The sequence below is a fragment of the Fukomys damarensis genome, unplaced genomic scaffold, assembly GCF_012274545.1.
Source record: "Fukomys damarensis isolate Sample0158 unplaced genomic scaffold, DMR_v1.0_HiC HiC_scaffold_1, whole genome shotgun sequence".
Taxonomy (NCBI): domain Eukaryota; kingdom Metazoa; phylum Chordata; class Mammalia; order Rodentia; family Bathyergidae; genus Fukomys; species Fukomys damarensis.
Window position 1 is genome coordinate 55,636,486 of NW_022900913.1, and position 14,168 is coordinate 55,650,653.

Genomic DNA, 14,168 nt, shown 5'->3' on the forward strand with positions numbered 1-14,168 from the left:
AAAGAAAAGTAAAAATCAGACCCTTGGAAAAAAAAAAAAAAAAAAAAAAAAAAAAAAGATGGCCTGAATCTCTTACAAGCCATCTATAACAAAGAGCCACTTCATGCTAAAAGGTCAGAAACTGAAAGCGTTCACTCTAAAATCAGGAATAAGACAAGGATAGGAAAGGAAGAAGTTAAATTATTATTTTTGGGTGACATGATAGTCTACATAAAAGACTCCAAAAGCTCCACCAAAAGACTTCCAGATTTAATAACCAAATTCAGTAGCATAGCTGGATACAAAGTCAGTACTCAAAAATCAATAGCATTCCTGTACAGGAATAACAAACTTACTGAGAGAGAAATTGGGGAAACAACAGCTTTCACAATAACATCCCCAAAAATGAAATATCTAGAAATCAATCTAGTACTCTGAAAAAGAAGATTGAAGATGGTATCAGAAAATGGAAAGACATCCTTTGTTCTTGGGTAGGAAAAACCAATAAAAGGAAAATGGCTATACTCCCAAAATTGTGACACAGATTTAATGCAATCCCGATCAAAATTCCAATATCATATCTTACAGAATTAGGAAAAACAATGCTAAAATTCATTTTGAACCAGAAGAGACCTAGAATAGCAAAAACAATTCTAGGAAACAAAGGCAAGGCAAGGGACATTACAATCCATGACTTGAAATTATACTACAGAGCTACTATGATAAAAACTAAATGGTATTGGCAAAAAAACAGACCTGAGGATCAGTAGAACAGTACCGGGGATTGAACTCGGGTCCTTGCACTTGGCAAGGCAGGCCACCGAACCGCTTAGCTAAATCCCCAGCCCAGAGCCTTTTCTTATTTTGTCTTTTGAAACAAGGCCTGGCTAAGATGCTAAATTGCCTGAGCAGGGCTCAAATTTGGTATTTGCCTGCCTCAGCCTATCAGAACATTGACATAGGGATGTGCCACCACACCCAACAGCAAGGTGTCTGAAACTGTCCTCTCCCCATGAAACTTCCACAACCCCCTGCTGCCCTGTGGAATTCCTGATACACTTGGTTTCTCTCTCTCTCTCTCTCTCTCTCACACACACACACACACACACACACACACACACACACAGACACACTCACACACATTGTCTCTTCCTCTCCTACTCCTGCCTGCTTTGTCCACTAGCTCCCCCAACCCCAGCCTCTTTTCCTTCTCTGAATATGCTAATGTGAGTGCTCCTACCTCAGGGTCTTTTACTAGGTGTTACCTATGTCCCAGATGCTCTTCCCTTCTTCCTCCAAACATCACAAAATATGTTTATGAATTATTTGGCTCTCTTCCCTTTTAGAGTGTAACCCTTGCTCATTTGTGGCTTGATCCAAAGGGCTTGAGTAAAGCAGAAGTGATGGTGCTGGGTTTCAGAGGCTAAGCCATTAAAAAGCCCAGGGGCTTCCCCTATATCTGACTCTACCTTGGTGGCTTGTGCTAGGGGATGCCAGCTCCCAAATCATGAGGGCATCTGGAGAGGTAGCTCTGGACACAGAAACAGGCCTTCTGCCCACGGCCTCTGTGTGAGCCATGCTGGAAGGAGACCCCCTACTCGTCACACACACCTCCACACACCTGCCGCTCTGGCCAGCTGCTTGCTCCATTGCAGCCTCCCGAGAGCCCTCCAACCAGAACCGCCCAGATTCCTGGCCCCCAGACACCCAGAGATAGTCAGCTTTTGTTGTTTGAAGCTTCTAAGTTTGGGGGCAATCTGTTATGCACTTGCAGATAATACAGTGTCTCCTCATTCCCGCCAATTGCCTGCAGTGTCACTTTCACAGATGCCTTCCTTACCTGCTTATTTAAATGGGGATGTCTACAGCAAGTTGAATCCCCACCTGTGATTCAGTGCTCTCCATAGCCTACTCTGGATATTCTCCGTATTTTGTTGCCTTCTCCTTATTGCAATACCATAAGTTCCTTGAAGGCAAAGTATTTTTCTGTCTTGCATCTTGGTATGTGGTTAAGTGCTCAGTAAATATGTGTGGAATAAATAAACACAAAAAGAAGGTTTATTCTTCTATCGTCCCTGACTGAGTCTGAAGCTCCCATTTTTAAATCTTGTCCCAATTTTTCATTCTTAAATTCATTAGTTTATTATCTAAGTTTATTGGTGCATGTATGTAAGTGTGTAATGTTTACACTCCTTGTGTGGAGTTGGTACACGTACATAACACATCTTAATTCCTTTGTTCATCCCTTTCCCTTCCCTTCCTTTCCCCTTCCCTACCCATCCCTTGAACCCCCTTTCCTTTAAGAGAGATCATTTCCTTACTTACTATTATCTATTTTTTATTTTTATTTTGATTTTTACTCTGGGTTTCTCATGTAAGAGGAGAAACCATATGATATTTAAGCCTACATGTCTGATTTGTTTCATTTAACATGGTGGTCTCAAGGTGCATCCATTTTCCTACAAATGACTCGAGATTGTGCTTTTTATGGCAGAATAGTACCCCATTGTGTATACATTTTACATTTTCTTAATCGATTCACCTGTTGATGGATATACAGACAGTTTCCAAGATTTAGCTATTATGAGTTGCGAGGCTATAAACATTGGTGAGCATACATCATTACAATATGATCTCTTTAACTCAGGAAGATACTTACAACCACTATAGAAATCACTATGGAGGTGCTATTTTTTCTAAGGATTCATTCTAGGCTTTTTTTCCCCCTTCACTGCCACACAGGCTGGGGAATGCCACTAGGTTTGGGGTCGTGACAAGGCCATCCACTTTCTTTCCTGACTAGGTTTACTATGAGGGCAAGCACCTTGAAGCCAGGTGGGTTATGTCTTTTGAACTGGACCGATGATCAGTTTCCAAGGTGCTGAATCTAGTCAAATGGACTCCAAAAGACACAAACAGTCCAAGCAGCAGATATCCCAAGGGGAGGCTAATCTGATTGCCCTTGTTGCTGGGGCATTCAGCTCTGTCATGGGTGGCGAGCCCGCAGTCATGTGGTACCAGTGGGGCAGCTGTATCAACAGGTACAGCTTGCAGGTCTGCACAGAGCATAACCAGGGACTGACTTTCAAATAAGGGAGACAGAAGAACAAGTGGGGTAAGGAACCAGGAACTCTTTTGCACAATGAAGGGTTGTTGGCAGGGCTGGATCAGAGGAGACAAATCTTATAGTAAGGGCCTGAGTTCTTAGAAAGCCCAGGGCCTGCTCTGGTTGTGTAATCAGCTCTGCTGGTTATTAGCTCACTAGCTGGGCATACGCATCTTGGTGCCCTTCCAAAAAATGCTATATCTTGACACTTTGACCAAGGTACCTCCACCCCAGGCTTGGATGACTGGGATGTCTTAGGATACAGTATGGTCTGTACTGACCCCTCACGTGGCAACACAACAGCATGCAATAAAGAGGTGGCTTTGGAATTTACTGTACTGCATGTCCTTTGGGTGACAGGTGAACTCAGGGAGGAAACTGGGCAGTTGGGAACTGAGGCTCAGGCCTTGCTTCACATCAACCAGCTATGGAGCATGCCTCCTCTCTCCAGGCCTTCTGTCCTCAACTAAAAAATGCCATTTCTAGCTCCCCTCTCTCTTTCTGGTTCCAGTCTTTTCAGAGCTGCTGGAAACGCTGAGAAAAGAACCATGGGTGGCAGCTCAAATGCAGAACATCTGCAGGGCCAGGGCTGTTGGGTGTTACTATTACTTGTGATGCTAGTCATCTGCTGTTGCTTAGTTAAGGGAGGTATTCCTAGGGGCCCAGGGGACTATGGCTGTGAGAAAGTCCACTTCTGTCCCTGGAGGGATGTTCCCTCCACATTACAGTGGCTGGAATTGTCCAGTATGCAACTGAACTCCAACTCCCCAATCCCATCCCTCCCTCTGACCCCTTCTTTACTAGTCTTATCTCTGGAAATTAGCAAAGCCTAACTCATACTTCACCCACAGTGTCAAGGACTTGCAAATAACTTGCTGTATCAGATAGGTAATAAAAAAAAAAAAAAAGAGGCTAATCCAATGGGCGTAGCTCTGGAAAGGATTTTTACGGAGTGGGACAGGAAGTGAGAGAGAAAAGGCCTGTGCCGGGAAGTCCCCAGGGCTCAGGCGCCTCTGACCTGACTCACCTTTGGCAGCGCCTTGACCTCTAGTGTGGAAACTGGCACGGGTGGATCCGTGTCACGGGGCAGGTTACAAATAGCACAGGGATTAGCGAGCCCATCCCCACACTCCAGGTTCAAGGGCAGGGAAAGTTACCAGTTTAATTCCGGCTGCTCACTGGCGGTGGAGCACCAGAAAGGTGTGCGCATAGGCTCCCATATAGGGGTCAAGGGACACAGGGCTTGCTTTAGTCCTCAGCGCTGGGACATAGGGCCTGAATGGATCTGGTACTGAAGACCTATGTCTCACTGTAATGGGACTCTGGTGACTCCATACCTTGTTCATAGGGAGCTCACAGCGAGGCGCTTGCACCAGTGACCCCAGTGAAAGGTCTCCAGAGTAGAAGCAAGGCCACAGGGCCTCTGGGCTCACCACCCGAGACTGCGCGGTGGCCCTGGCTTCTGCGGCAGGAACTCGGGAACTCTATTCCGCAGGGCCGCGACCACGCCCGCGGGGTGGCCACTTCTTTCCCTCTCCGTCCCCCTTCCCGCCGCTTTCTCGCGCCTCCCCGGGTTCTGCGCTCTGGTCCTTGAAGGGGACCTTGGAAGGGACAGGCTTCCCTCCCAGTTGCTGGTTTCCCGACAGGCGCCGCTGGCAGATCGGGCAGCCAAGGGCACAGTTTCTCAGCGCCGGTGTCCTCTGCCTGGCTTGCGGGCCAGGGAGGCGCTGAGGGTGCCCGTTTACCCCCGGATTCCTCGCGCGCAAGGTCCGGGCGCAGGAGCAGCTCCGGCTGTCTGCCCCGGCTCAGGGCGCTCCCTGGCCCCCGAGGGGCAGCACCCGGTGGCAGCCAGCGCTCGCCGGCCCGCCCCTCTCCGCCCTGCTCGGCCCCCGCGCCCGCTGGGCACCGCCTTCCGGCCCCCCGGCCTGGCTCACAGGGGGCGTGTGCGGTCGATTGGCGCCCAGGACACCGGTGCGGAGGCGGCGCCTCGCCATACTCGTTGTGCACAGCAACGCGGCGAGCTGGGCGCTAGCAGCTTCGGCTCAGGTAAGCTGCTGCAGGCCCGCTGTTCCTGCGCCCGGAGCGGCGGTTGGAGCTGTGCTCCGAGCGGTGGCGATACTGGGATGCCGGGGAGCCCGCGCTTCACGAGCGCCGGGGGAACCTCGCGTCCGGTCCCTGGTGGCTGCCCGAAAACCTACAGAACTCTTTCCTAAGAAAGAGTCTTGTTTCTCTTTACCTCCCTCATTAACCCACTAGAACTTTGGACCTAGAGAGATGCTGTTGATTTAGAAATGTCTTTTGAAAATTTGGCTCTGGTGAGGGGAATTTGGCTTTGGGGAAAGTTTAGATTGGTATTTGGAAATGTTTTAATTTTCTGTTTAATTTTCTATTAGTATGGCCGATTCAATGTGTCCCTTTGTTGAGTGTGTGTGTGGGGGAGCTGAGGCTACCATAACACTTTTGGGTAAGGTGTTCTTTCTGCTAGACCAGGGAAAAGAAGGTACAAATACAGTTTGGGGCATGTTTATTTTATTAGTGTTTTTGAATTTGCCTTCCTACATTTGAAGTGTGGTGACTCACTGCAGGTTAAGATACCAGTAATACAGTGAATTTCAGATAGGAGTTTGTAGCTGAGAAGCACCCTTATCTCCCAGATCAGCAATGGGCATATAGGATTGAGGGTGGGGGAAAGTTTTTACATTAGTGTAGTACTTTAAGTCTTTCTCTCAGCTTAATAACATCTTCATAAAACGTATTTTTCCCCAAATGTGAGGTAAAAGCTTATTTGCCTCCTGTATTTCCCTTTTTTTTCTCTGACTTCCTTCTGATTCTATCATACTTCTTCCTGGAAAAGTACTTCCTGGGATAAAATCAACTGTCTGCTTTCTTCACCTCATCTGTCCCTCCTTCCTTCCACATGGTCTTGGTTTGTCAAGCTGGTCTTGGCCTTAGAGCCTCAGTCTTGAACTCCTCCATGTGTGATTGTGGATTGGGGAAGAACAAATATTTTTACAGTTTTCTTTCCTTGTGCAAGTGGGCTTGCCTTTGTGAGTGCCCCACTTAAAAACTGCAAAGGTAACTGGATGATAGTGTCAGCACTGTGTAAACTAGACAGCTCTTGACCAACTATTTGATAAATATAAATAGAATACCTTTGAAGCACAGGGCTCTGGCGATTTTCTGGCAAGTGCTTTCCCAGTTGGTTCCACTTATATTCTTTCAGAGTCAAGGTCTCTTGCGTTTTTAGTACTTTGTAGCTGGTGATTTTGTTGGCTACTTACTTTCACTGAGTATGATCTCTTTGTGGAAGTGGGTGGCACTGTGGAGGAAGGTACTTTACTTGCTCTTTTGGAGATGGGACTCCCCTTGCTCTCCAGGGTCATCCCTGAGCCCCAGGCCACCAGACTCTGTGTGTGTGTGTGTGTGTGTGTGTGTGTGTGTGTGTGTGTGTGTGTGTGTATGTGTGTGCAGCCCCAGTGTGGTTCTATTTTTCCCTTCTGTTGAAGCTGCTTGACATGGGTCTTCTGTAGATGAAGCCTTAGAATAATGCATGAAATGAAAAGCTGCTGAAGTCTAAAACAGGAAATGGAACTGTACAAAAATTTACTGACTTGGAAATGCTCAGAGCAGCTTTGACGAAGTGTGGGGCATGGCAAAGCAGCAACCTCTGTGGTTCTCCCCTCTTTCCCCACTGTTTCATTTTTGCCAGGGGAAGTGAATTTCTAAGACTCCCAAAAGGGAAAAGCCGCACCCAGTTTTATTTATTTTATTTTATTTTTATAATACTCTTATCTCAGATGCATGGTAATTGAATTTCCTCTTTTTTAAAGTATCTCCATAAAATTGCACATTGAAGAGTTTCTGAGTGCCAGTGCTTCTGACTCAGAAACCAACTCATTGTTCTACAGTGTATGATTTCATCCTAGGGTGATTTCTGAAATGGCCAGCAAAAGAACAGGGCTGGTCAGAAACACGTGTGCCTGCTTTAATGAGGCATTTGTTTGTGTTTGCAGATTTCTGAAGCCAGTTGGAGTAAAGGAAACCCATCCCATCTCACCGCAAGGAAGGCACCTTTTCTGACCATGTCTACCATAGCCATTGCTGAACCAGATGGGGATGAGCGGGACAGGCGCACCAGCAAGCTCGTTTTCTTCCTCTTTGTCTTTGGTGCTGTCCTGTTGTGTGTGGGACTCCTGCTCTCCATCTTTGGGTACCAGGCCTGCCAATACGAACCTCTCCCAGACTGCAGCATGGTGTTGAAGGTTGCTGGGCCCTCATGTGCAGTGGTTGGGCTCGGTGCTGTGATACTGGCCCGCTCCCGGGCACGACTTCAGCTACTGGTGGGAAGGCGGCGAGGCAACCAGGTCGACTCTAACCAAGCTTTCCTCTGTGGAGAGAGCCGCCAGTTTGCCCAGTGCCTGATCTTTGGGTTTCTGTTCTTGACAAGTGGCTTGCTCATTAGCATCCTGGGCATTTGGGTCCCTGGATGTAGCTCAGACTGGGCACAGGACCCACTGAATGAGACGGACACTACCAACACAGAGTCCCAGATCTGTGGGTTCCTTTCCCTGCAGATCATGGGGCCGTTGATTGTGCTCATGGGATTGTGTTTCTTTGTGGTTGCCCATGTTAAGAAGAAAAACAACTTGAGTGTGAGCCAGGATGCCTCTGAGAGCGAAGAGGGACATGTCCCCAGCACAGAGCCTGTCCACGTCACTGTGGGTGAGTGCAGTCATTCCTGCCCTTGCTTATATTGGGGCGGCTGTTGCTGCAAGTCTTCTCTGGGCTGGTCTGATCTAGGTATTTTGTCCCAAGTCCTCTCTCCCACGCACCCCCGCCCCCATACACACATCCTTCATGCCCACATAGTGCTGTTGCCATAGGAAGCCCCACAGATATCCTTGTTTCCTCCCAGGAACCTAATTACTTAGCAAAAGAAATGGAGCGCCTAAGTGCTGACCTTGACTGAGGTCATACGGCAAACTAAGAGGAAAGTAAGAAGAACCATAAACACAGCCTTGGAGCCTTCTGTCACATTGAGTAACTCCTATTTCTCTGTTATTTCACACTGAAACCTGTAGCACTCTCCGTTGCGGCACAGTGCTGGCCATCACTGGCTGGCTGTCCTTGATAAATACTTAACCTCTTCTGCCTTAATTTATATATTTGTAAAAATGAGCATTGCAATTTTTGGATTCCTTCCAGCATGAGCATCCTAGGAATCCAAGTCTGTCTCAAGTCTGTCAGTCTTCAAATGGTTTTGCAGGGTGGGACCTGTACTGCTTTCCAGTCTGTTGTTCACTTTCTGTAACTTCATCCTTGGCTGTAGGGTTGGCCAAGGTTTGGAAGCAATGGCACAGCCTGAGATGAGGTGCTGCAGCACTTCTTCCTTCCATGGAACGCCTAGAAATTCCTTTGGGTCCCTGGATTCTGCAGAAGGAGTGGATCACCATTTCCCAGAGCCCCCTGCCTGAGCTCTGTAGTTGACTTTAACATCAGCTGCAAACACTCAGGAAAAACTTGATCTACTCATTTGCAAGTTTTTACTCATTTGCAAAATACCCATTTTATTTCAGTCTACTGCTTTGGAAAGATTAAAGCTCTGATATCACAGCCTTGGCATTTAAAAGGCTGGGTTAAAAGGGCTCCGGGGCACAAGTGGTAGAAGGTACAGAGAAGTGTGACAGGTGAGGCGCTCCTAGGCTGAGGCTTTCTGCGGGAAACCACCGTGCTCATTTGCTGCCTGCAGAATAGAGGAAGGAGCCACTGCCAGCTTGGTGTGGCAGCAGCCTTGGAGGGGAGAGCATTGGGATTTGAGCCAGAGCAGATGCTCTCAGTTCACTTACTCATGCATTTATTTTATGGTGACAACAGAAATATTAATTATATATTCATCACTTATAGAGGGTCTATTTCTGGGCCAAATGCCCTCTAGGTGTTTTAACGGGCCCACTGTGCCAAAGCAACTCATACCTACTGCAGCCCAGTGAGGCTGCTCCTGGTTAGCTATGAAGAAAGGGAGGGATGGAGATAGCAAATAACTGGCCAAAGATCCCAAATGAGCACGTGGCAGGGCAGCTTCCAGACCCAGGTGAGCGGGCAATGCACAGCACAGCACCCTTGCCTGGGCACTGGGGTGTGAGTGTTCATCCTTCACCAGATCTTCTTAGTACTTATTACATGAGAAAAAGCCTCCCCCTGTGCTACAGATACTCTCAGTCCTTTTGGTGAGCACACTGGGGCATGAAGCAGTGCGTTCATGGGATGTTCACCTGTTGGAGCTTTGGGAGAAGCTCTTTGGGTTTGCTAGCAGGGGAGAAGTTCGCAGCCCACCCTCCCACCTGGTGGCTGAAATTGGGTGCAGGAAGGCAGCAGAGTGGCAGCTGCTGTTCCCGGGCAGGGTCAGGTGTCACTGTTCTGAATCTGACTGTGATAGTTCAAAACCTTTTACATTTAACACATTGAATCTGGGAAATGGTATCATTTTCTCCCTGTGGAGGCCAGGAGAGAGAGAGAGTTTATGTGTTCGGTTGCTCTCTCCACGGTGGACGTGCTCAGTGCCAGATCTTGGGCACAGCAGCAGGTGTATGAGAGCTTCCTTCTGCAGAGGTGGATGGTGTCACTGCTCAGAGGACAAGTTCTGAAGGGTATAGTGAAAGGGGAAGCCTGGGAGACAGGAGATGGCAAGGTGTGGACGCCTGCTGATTGGGCAGAGAGATGGCTGCCCTTGGAGATAACAGGGTCACTGGGAGCACTTCCTTGTTTGTTTTTGACGGGTGATGGCCTGCCCTGAAGCTTATTTCACACATCCTGTATTCTGCATTGTGTAATTAAAGCGAACACTCAGCCCCAATTCCTCTGACCTACTGAGACCTTCTAGAAGCTTAAAAAGAGAGACCCAAGAGAGCCCTTGTGCTTTTTCAAGTTGAGATTAGTGGGCTATATTTTAAGCTGTAATTGCCATTTCCTTGCAGACAGAGAGGTGGAGTGAATGCATTTTCTGAAAGATTGAGTTATTTGGAGGGACATGATTGAATCTTCTGGCCAGAGACTGCCAGTGAGTGTAGTACTTCTGAGGCAGGCAGTGTTCCACTGCTGGTGACAGCTGTGGCAGCTGAGGCCCAGAGAGGTCAGAGAGTGTGTTCAGGGCCATGCTGCCTGGTCACTAGCATATGGAACTCCTGTGCCTTTAAAGAACCTGCAGATTTGCCGGTACCAACCAGTCTTCTCCCCAGATGGAAATATGTTCTCTCTCCTCCTCCACTCTTCCTTGTGTGGCCAACTTAGCAGAGGCGTTCCTTGAATCTGTAATAGTGGGGGTGCTGCACACCTAGAATGTTCTGGGCGACTCCTTTGCTGCAGTGCATTGGAGTCCCAATGTCCTGGAATGGAAATACAGGTTGGAGCTTGGCCCCTAGTTTCTCCTGAAAACACAAGGGTGTGTTCCGGAGCTCACAATAGCAACAGAAATACAAAAACCCAGCTTTCCTTTGAGTTTGACCTTCACCTGTACAGCTTGGGTAAGTTTTGGTGGACTGACTGGTGGAGAGTGTGGCTTATTGTCACGTTCAGAGGCTGGAGCTACATTTGAGGAACTGACCCTTTACCCCACAACTGGCTTTTGTTTAAAACTACCAGGTGAGCATGAGGAGAGCTGTTCCAGCAGTAAACATTTCTTCCACTAGGTGAGGAAGCTTGTTAGCAAGCACCACACGTGAGTGTGTTAACTCACACTGGCCAGGAAAGAGAGGCCATGTCCATGCTGTGATGAGGAACACTTGGGCTCTGAAATATAGGCTCACTTTTTAAAATTTACAGTAAAATATATGTAACATAAGATTTACCATTTCAACCACTTTCAAATGTAGGATTCAATGGCGTTAAATACACTCACAGTGTTGTACCGTTGTCATCCCTGCTGATTTGCAGAATGTTTTTCCATCTTCTCAAACAGAAATTTCCCCTTTCCTTCCCCTCTCCAGCCTCATCCCAGCCCCTGGTAACCTGTTCTACTTTACATATTAAATGGATAGGCCTACTTTTAAAATCTGGTGTGAGCCGCAGCTGTTTTGACGCTTTATTGTATATAATGGAACTACTATTAGAATCAGTTTATTTTGCTCTAGGTAATTTGCCTCCATTTATTACCCTGCTGTCTTCAACCAAATATTGTGTTTCCCCAGGTGACTCAGTGATAATATTCCCACCCCCGCCGCCACCGTACTTTCCCGAGTCTTCCACATCTGCAGGAAGCCAAAGTCCTGGGGCCAACAGTTTGCTTCCCACCGACAGCCCTCCTCCTTATTTCAGCCTTTTCAGCCATGGGTAAGACTTCCCCTTGGGACCTCAGAGTGGGCTTGTGTGAACTTCTCAAGTGTAGGCCTAAACTTGGACCAGACTAGCTTTAAGGCTGAGATACAACAGTAAGTATTAGACTATTGAGTATCTTGTTTGCTAGTGTTATGCCATGATTGTTGCCTTGTCATTAACAGTTCTTATCAGGAAGCTTTGGGCAGCACTAAGTTTAAAATGATAAGAGTAGTTAAACTTGGGAAATAAGACTCCCTTTTCAGTGTCTTTATGCTTTTCTCGCAGAGGTAGCCTTCAAAGTGTCTCCACAGCCCATCAGTCAGACTGAGCCTTGCAGCACCGCCTGGGGGACCCTGCCTCTTAGGGTTCACTGCTTTAGATTGTGGGGAAGTTTGGGATCCTTCAGCTGGTACAGAAAATTTCACTTCTCTGATGGAGGAGCTTGGGTGACTGGCTAAAGTGTACACCTGATCCCAGCTGGTCCCCTCCCTCTACAGCTCCCTGGGCCTTCGAGCCAACGAAGGCTGACCAAGGAGAAGCCTGAGGTCCACATTCCAATCCGCTGAAATGTGTCAGTTCCAAGGCCTTGTGAGGTTGTAGCAGTATGAGGGCTGCCTGCTGGCTGGTGCTGAGAAAAAGGGGCTTTCCAGGGTGAGCTGTTGGGCAATGTGGCAGTGCCCGACTGTGAAGGAGATGGAGACCAGCTCACTGTAAGCTGGGAGGAGGCCGACCTGGATAGAGGTCGAGGGACAGTAAGGGGTGATGTTAGAAAGAGACTGGATGGGTCCGAGTCTTATGAAAGAATGAAAGCACCAGAGATGGTGTGGAAACCAGGAGGGCAAAGAGTCAGAGTGCTGCAGACAACAGAGGAGGCAGGTGTGCCAGGAAGGAGTTCTGGAAAGTGCCAGGCAGGGGCGGGCTTTTGCAGCCCCTGGAAACATGGCCCAGAGGAACCAGTGTCAGAGAAGGCATCGGGGACATGTTCCCAAAGGAGAGGCCAGGGAGAAGAAGAGAGGGAAGCATTGCTGGGAAAGATCACAGGGCAAAGGAGAAGGGTTCAGTAGGACCTGGTGAGATTGGCTTTCCTGACCAGGAAAAGGTGCTGCTTTGAGAGCAAGAGAAGTGAGATCCGCAGGCCTTTGTGACCACTTCTGGGGACAGCTACTAACTTCCTCCTGTGTTTAGGGTCTATTTTCCACCTCCTCAACTCCAGGAAGCACCCTGTGGAGGAAGGACCCCTCTGCTCCCCCTCTCTAGAGCAGGCCAAGGTGTGTGGGACCTAGAGACAGGGGCCGGGGGACACCTATCTTTCCTTGAGGTCCTGGAGGTAGTGGAGCTGTGTAGAGACCCCTTTTCCAAAAAAGTAGGGGGCCCGTTATCTGATGGGGCGGAGAGACAGGTGGCAGGTGAGGATGGAGGAGACAGGCAAACTTCACCAGGGTGGGTAGTGAGCAAGTGAAGGGAGGAGTCACCCTGTGGAGAGAAAGGGCAGGTTGTGGCTGGACACTTGAGAGTTCTAGTAATGAAGTTTTTATTTTTTTCCCCTCTGATGACAAATATCCCCAAACCCTAAAATTGATGTCTACTGACATAAACTAAATTGCGGCTGCTGTGCGTATGTTCTATTTGGATGGCATCTAGGCTTTTGAACTCAGTGCCTTTTCAGTGATAGAGAGCGACAACAGGTGCAAGCCTGTCTTAATATTATAAGCAGCCAAGCAGCTCTAAGAAAAGTAAGGGGTGAGGAATAAAACAGATCTATAAAAAGTCAAACGTGGGGGAAATTACCCCCTTAGACCAGGGGCAGATGCTCTAAATGCCTGTCATTAAACCTTTGAAAGGAACCTAGTACTTATGGGTGTCATTGTTTTCGTCTTCTCCTCTTCTTAGTCCCTGTCCTTCTTTTCAGCAGGACCTTAGCCCCTGAGAACCGGGACGGGGCCAGTGAGCAAGAGCACGAATTTATATACACCATTTCTGGGACTCACTCGCCTCCTGAGATCTCACACACTCCACGAGTCTCTTTGGAATTGCCCCCGAGATATGAAGAGAAAGAAACTCCCACAGCCACATTTTTGTCTCCACCTTCTGGGCCTTCTGCACCATGAACTTTGGACTCCAGGGCAGTTTTATATATCATGGGACACTATTTTATTTAACTTGTTTTTTAATAAAAAATAAATTTGACCACTTTGGCTGTGTTCCCATTTTCTGGTACAGTGTACACAGGAGTGACCAACCTTCCAGATTAGATTCCACATTATGGGAAAAGCGTTGTCCTTGCTGGCCAGGCATGGTGCACTGTCTTCTCAGCCCTGGGAGGTAGGTAGGGTTATTTTTATGGGTGGACAAAGAAACAAAGGAGAGGCTAATTGACTTCTTCAGGGTCACACAGCTTCTACCTGATGAAGTTAGGTTTTGAATTCATCTATCTGTTTTCTGAAAATCAGGCTCCTGTCACTACTTTGTGCTATTAGAGACCAACAGACACAGTTGTTAATGTCTAGCTAGCTACACTCTGTCTCCAGTGTTACTTGCTTTTGGAACAGGGAAATAAGATTATAGACATTTCTCATTTAACAGCCAAGTTCTGTTGCTGTGACTAGGTCAGTAAATGCATTGGTTGCTAAGTGAGGAATTGTATGTAGTATGTACAATATATTCAGAGCAAAAATATGGTCAAAGGAAACTCCAACTTGATGACTTTGCTTCTATTTGCACAACTCTTACGGGCAGTACTGTAATGTATAACAGAATGTAAGACTGTAGTACT

The 14,168-nt window shown here is 47.7% G+C and overlaps 1 protein-coding gene across 3 annotated transcripts; it reads left to right on the forward strand.

Annotated features, from left to right (window-relative positions):
• Positions 1–5,019: 5,019 nt before the first annotated feature.
• Tmem171 (transmembrane protein 171) lies at positions 5,020–13,604 on the forward strand. Of its 3 annotated transcripts, none has more exons than XM_010637341.3 (4): positions 5,020–5,131; positions 7,099–7,807; positions 11,269–11,410; positions 13,286–13,420. In XM_010637341.3, exons 2-4 carry the CDS (start codon positions 7,168–7,170, stop codon positions 13,320–13,322), a joined length of 819 nt encoding a protein of 272 aa, XP_010635643.1. In that variant the 5' UTR covers positions 5,020–5,131; positions 7,099–7,167; the 3' UTR covers positions 13,323–13,420. The 3 variants fall into 3 exon arrangements, with proteins under 3 accessions (XP_010635643.1, XP_010635642.1, XP_033617271.1); XM_010637340.3 differs by having other exon boundaries at positions 5,022–5,131; positions 13,308–13,604; XM_033761380.1 differs by having other exon boundaries at positions 5,027–5,131; positions 13,305–13,603.
• Positions 13,605–14,168: the final 564 nt, after the last annotated feature.

Bases quoted from the DNA above. Each gene is read 5' to 3' on its own strand.
- Tmem171 (XM_033761380.1), top strand. From the start codon at position 7,168: ATGTCTACCATAGCCATTGCTGAACCAGATGGGGATGAGCGGGACAGG. The intron at 7,808-11,268 runs GTGAGTGCAGTC...GTGTTTCCCCAG, and splicing joins GCCTGTCCACGTCACTGTGG to GTGACTCAGTGATAATATTC. The intron at 11,411-13,304 runs GTAAGACTTCCC...CCTTCTTTTCAG, and splicing joins TTCAGCCTTTTCAGCCATGG to CAGGACCTTAGCCCCTGAGA.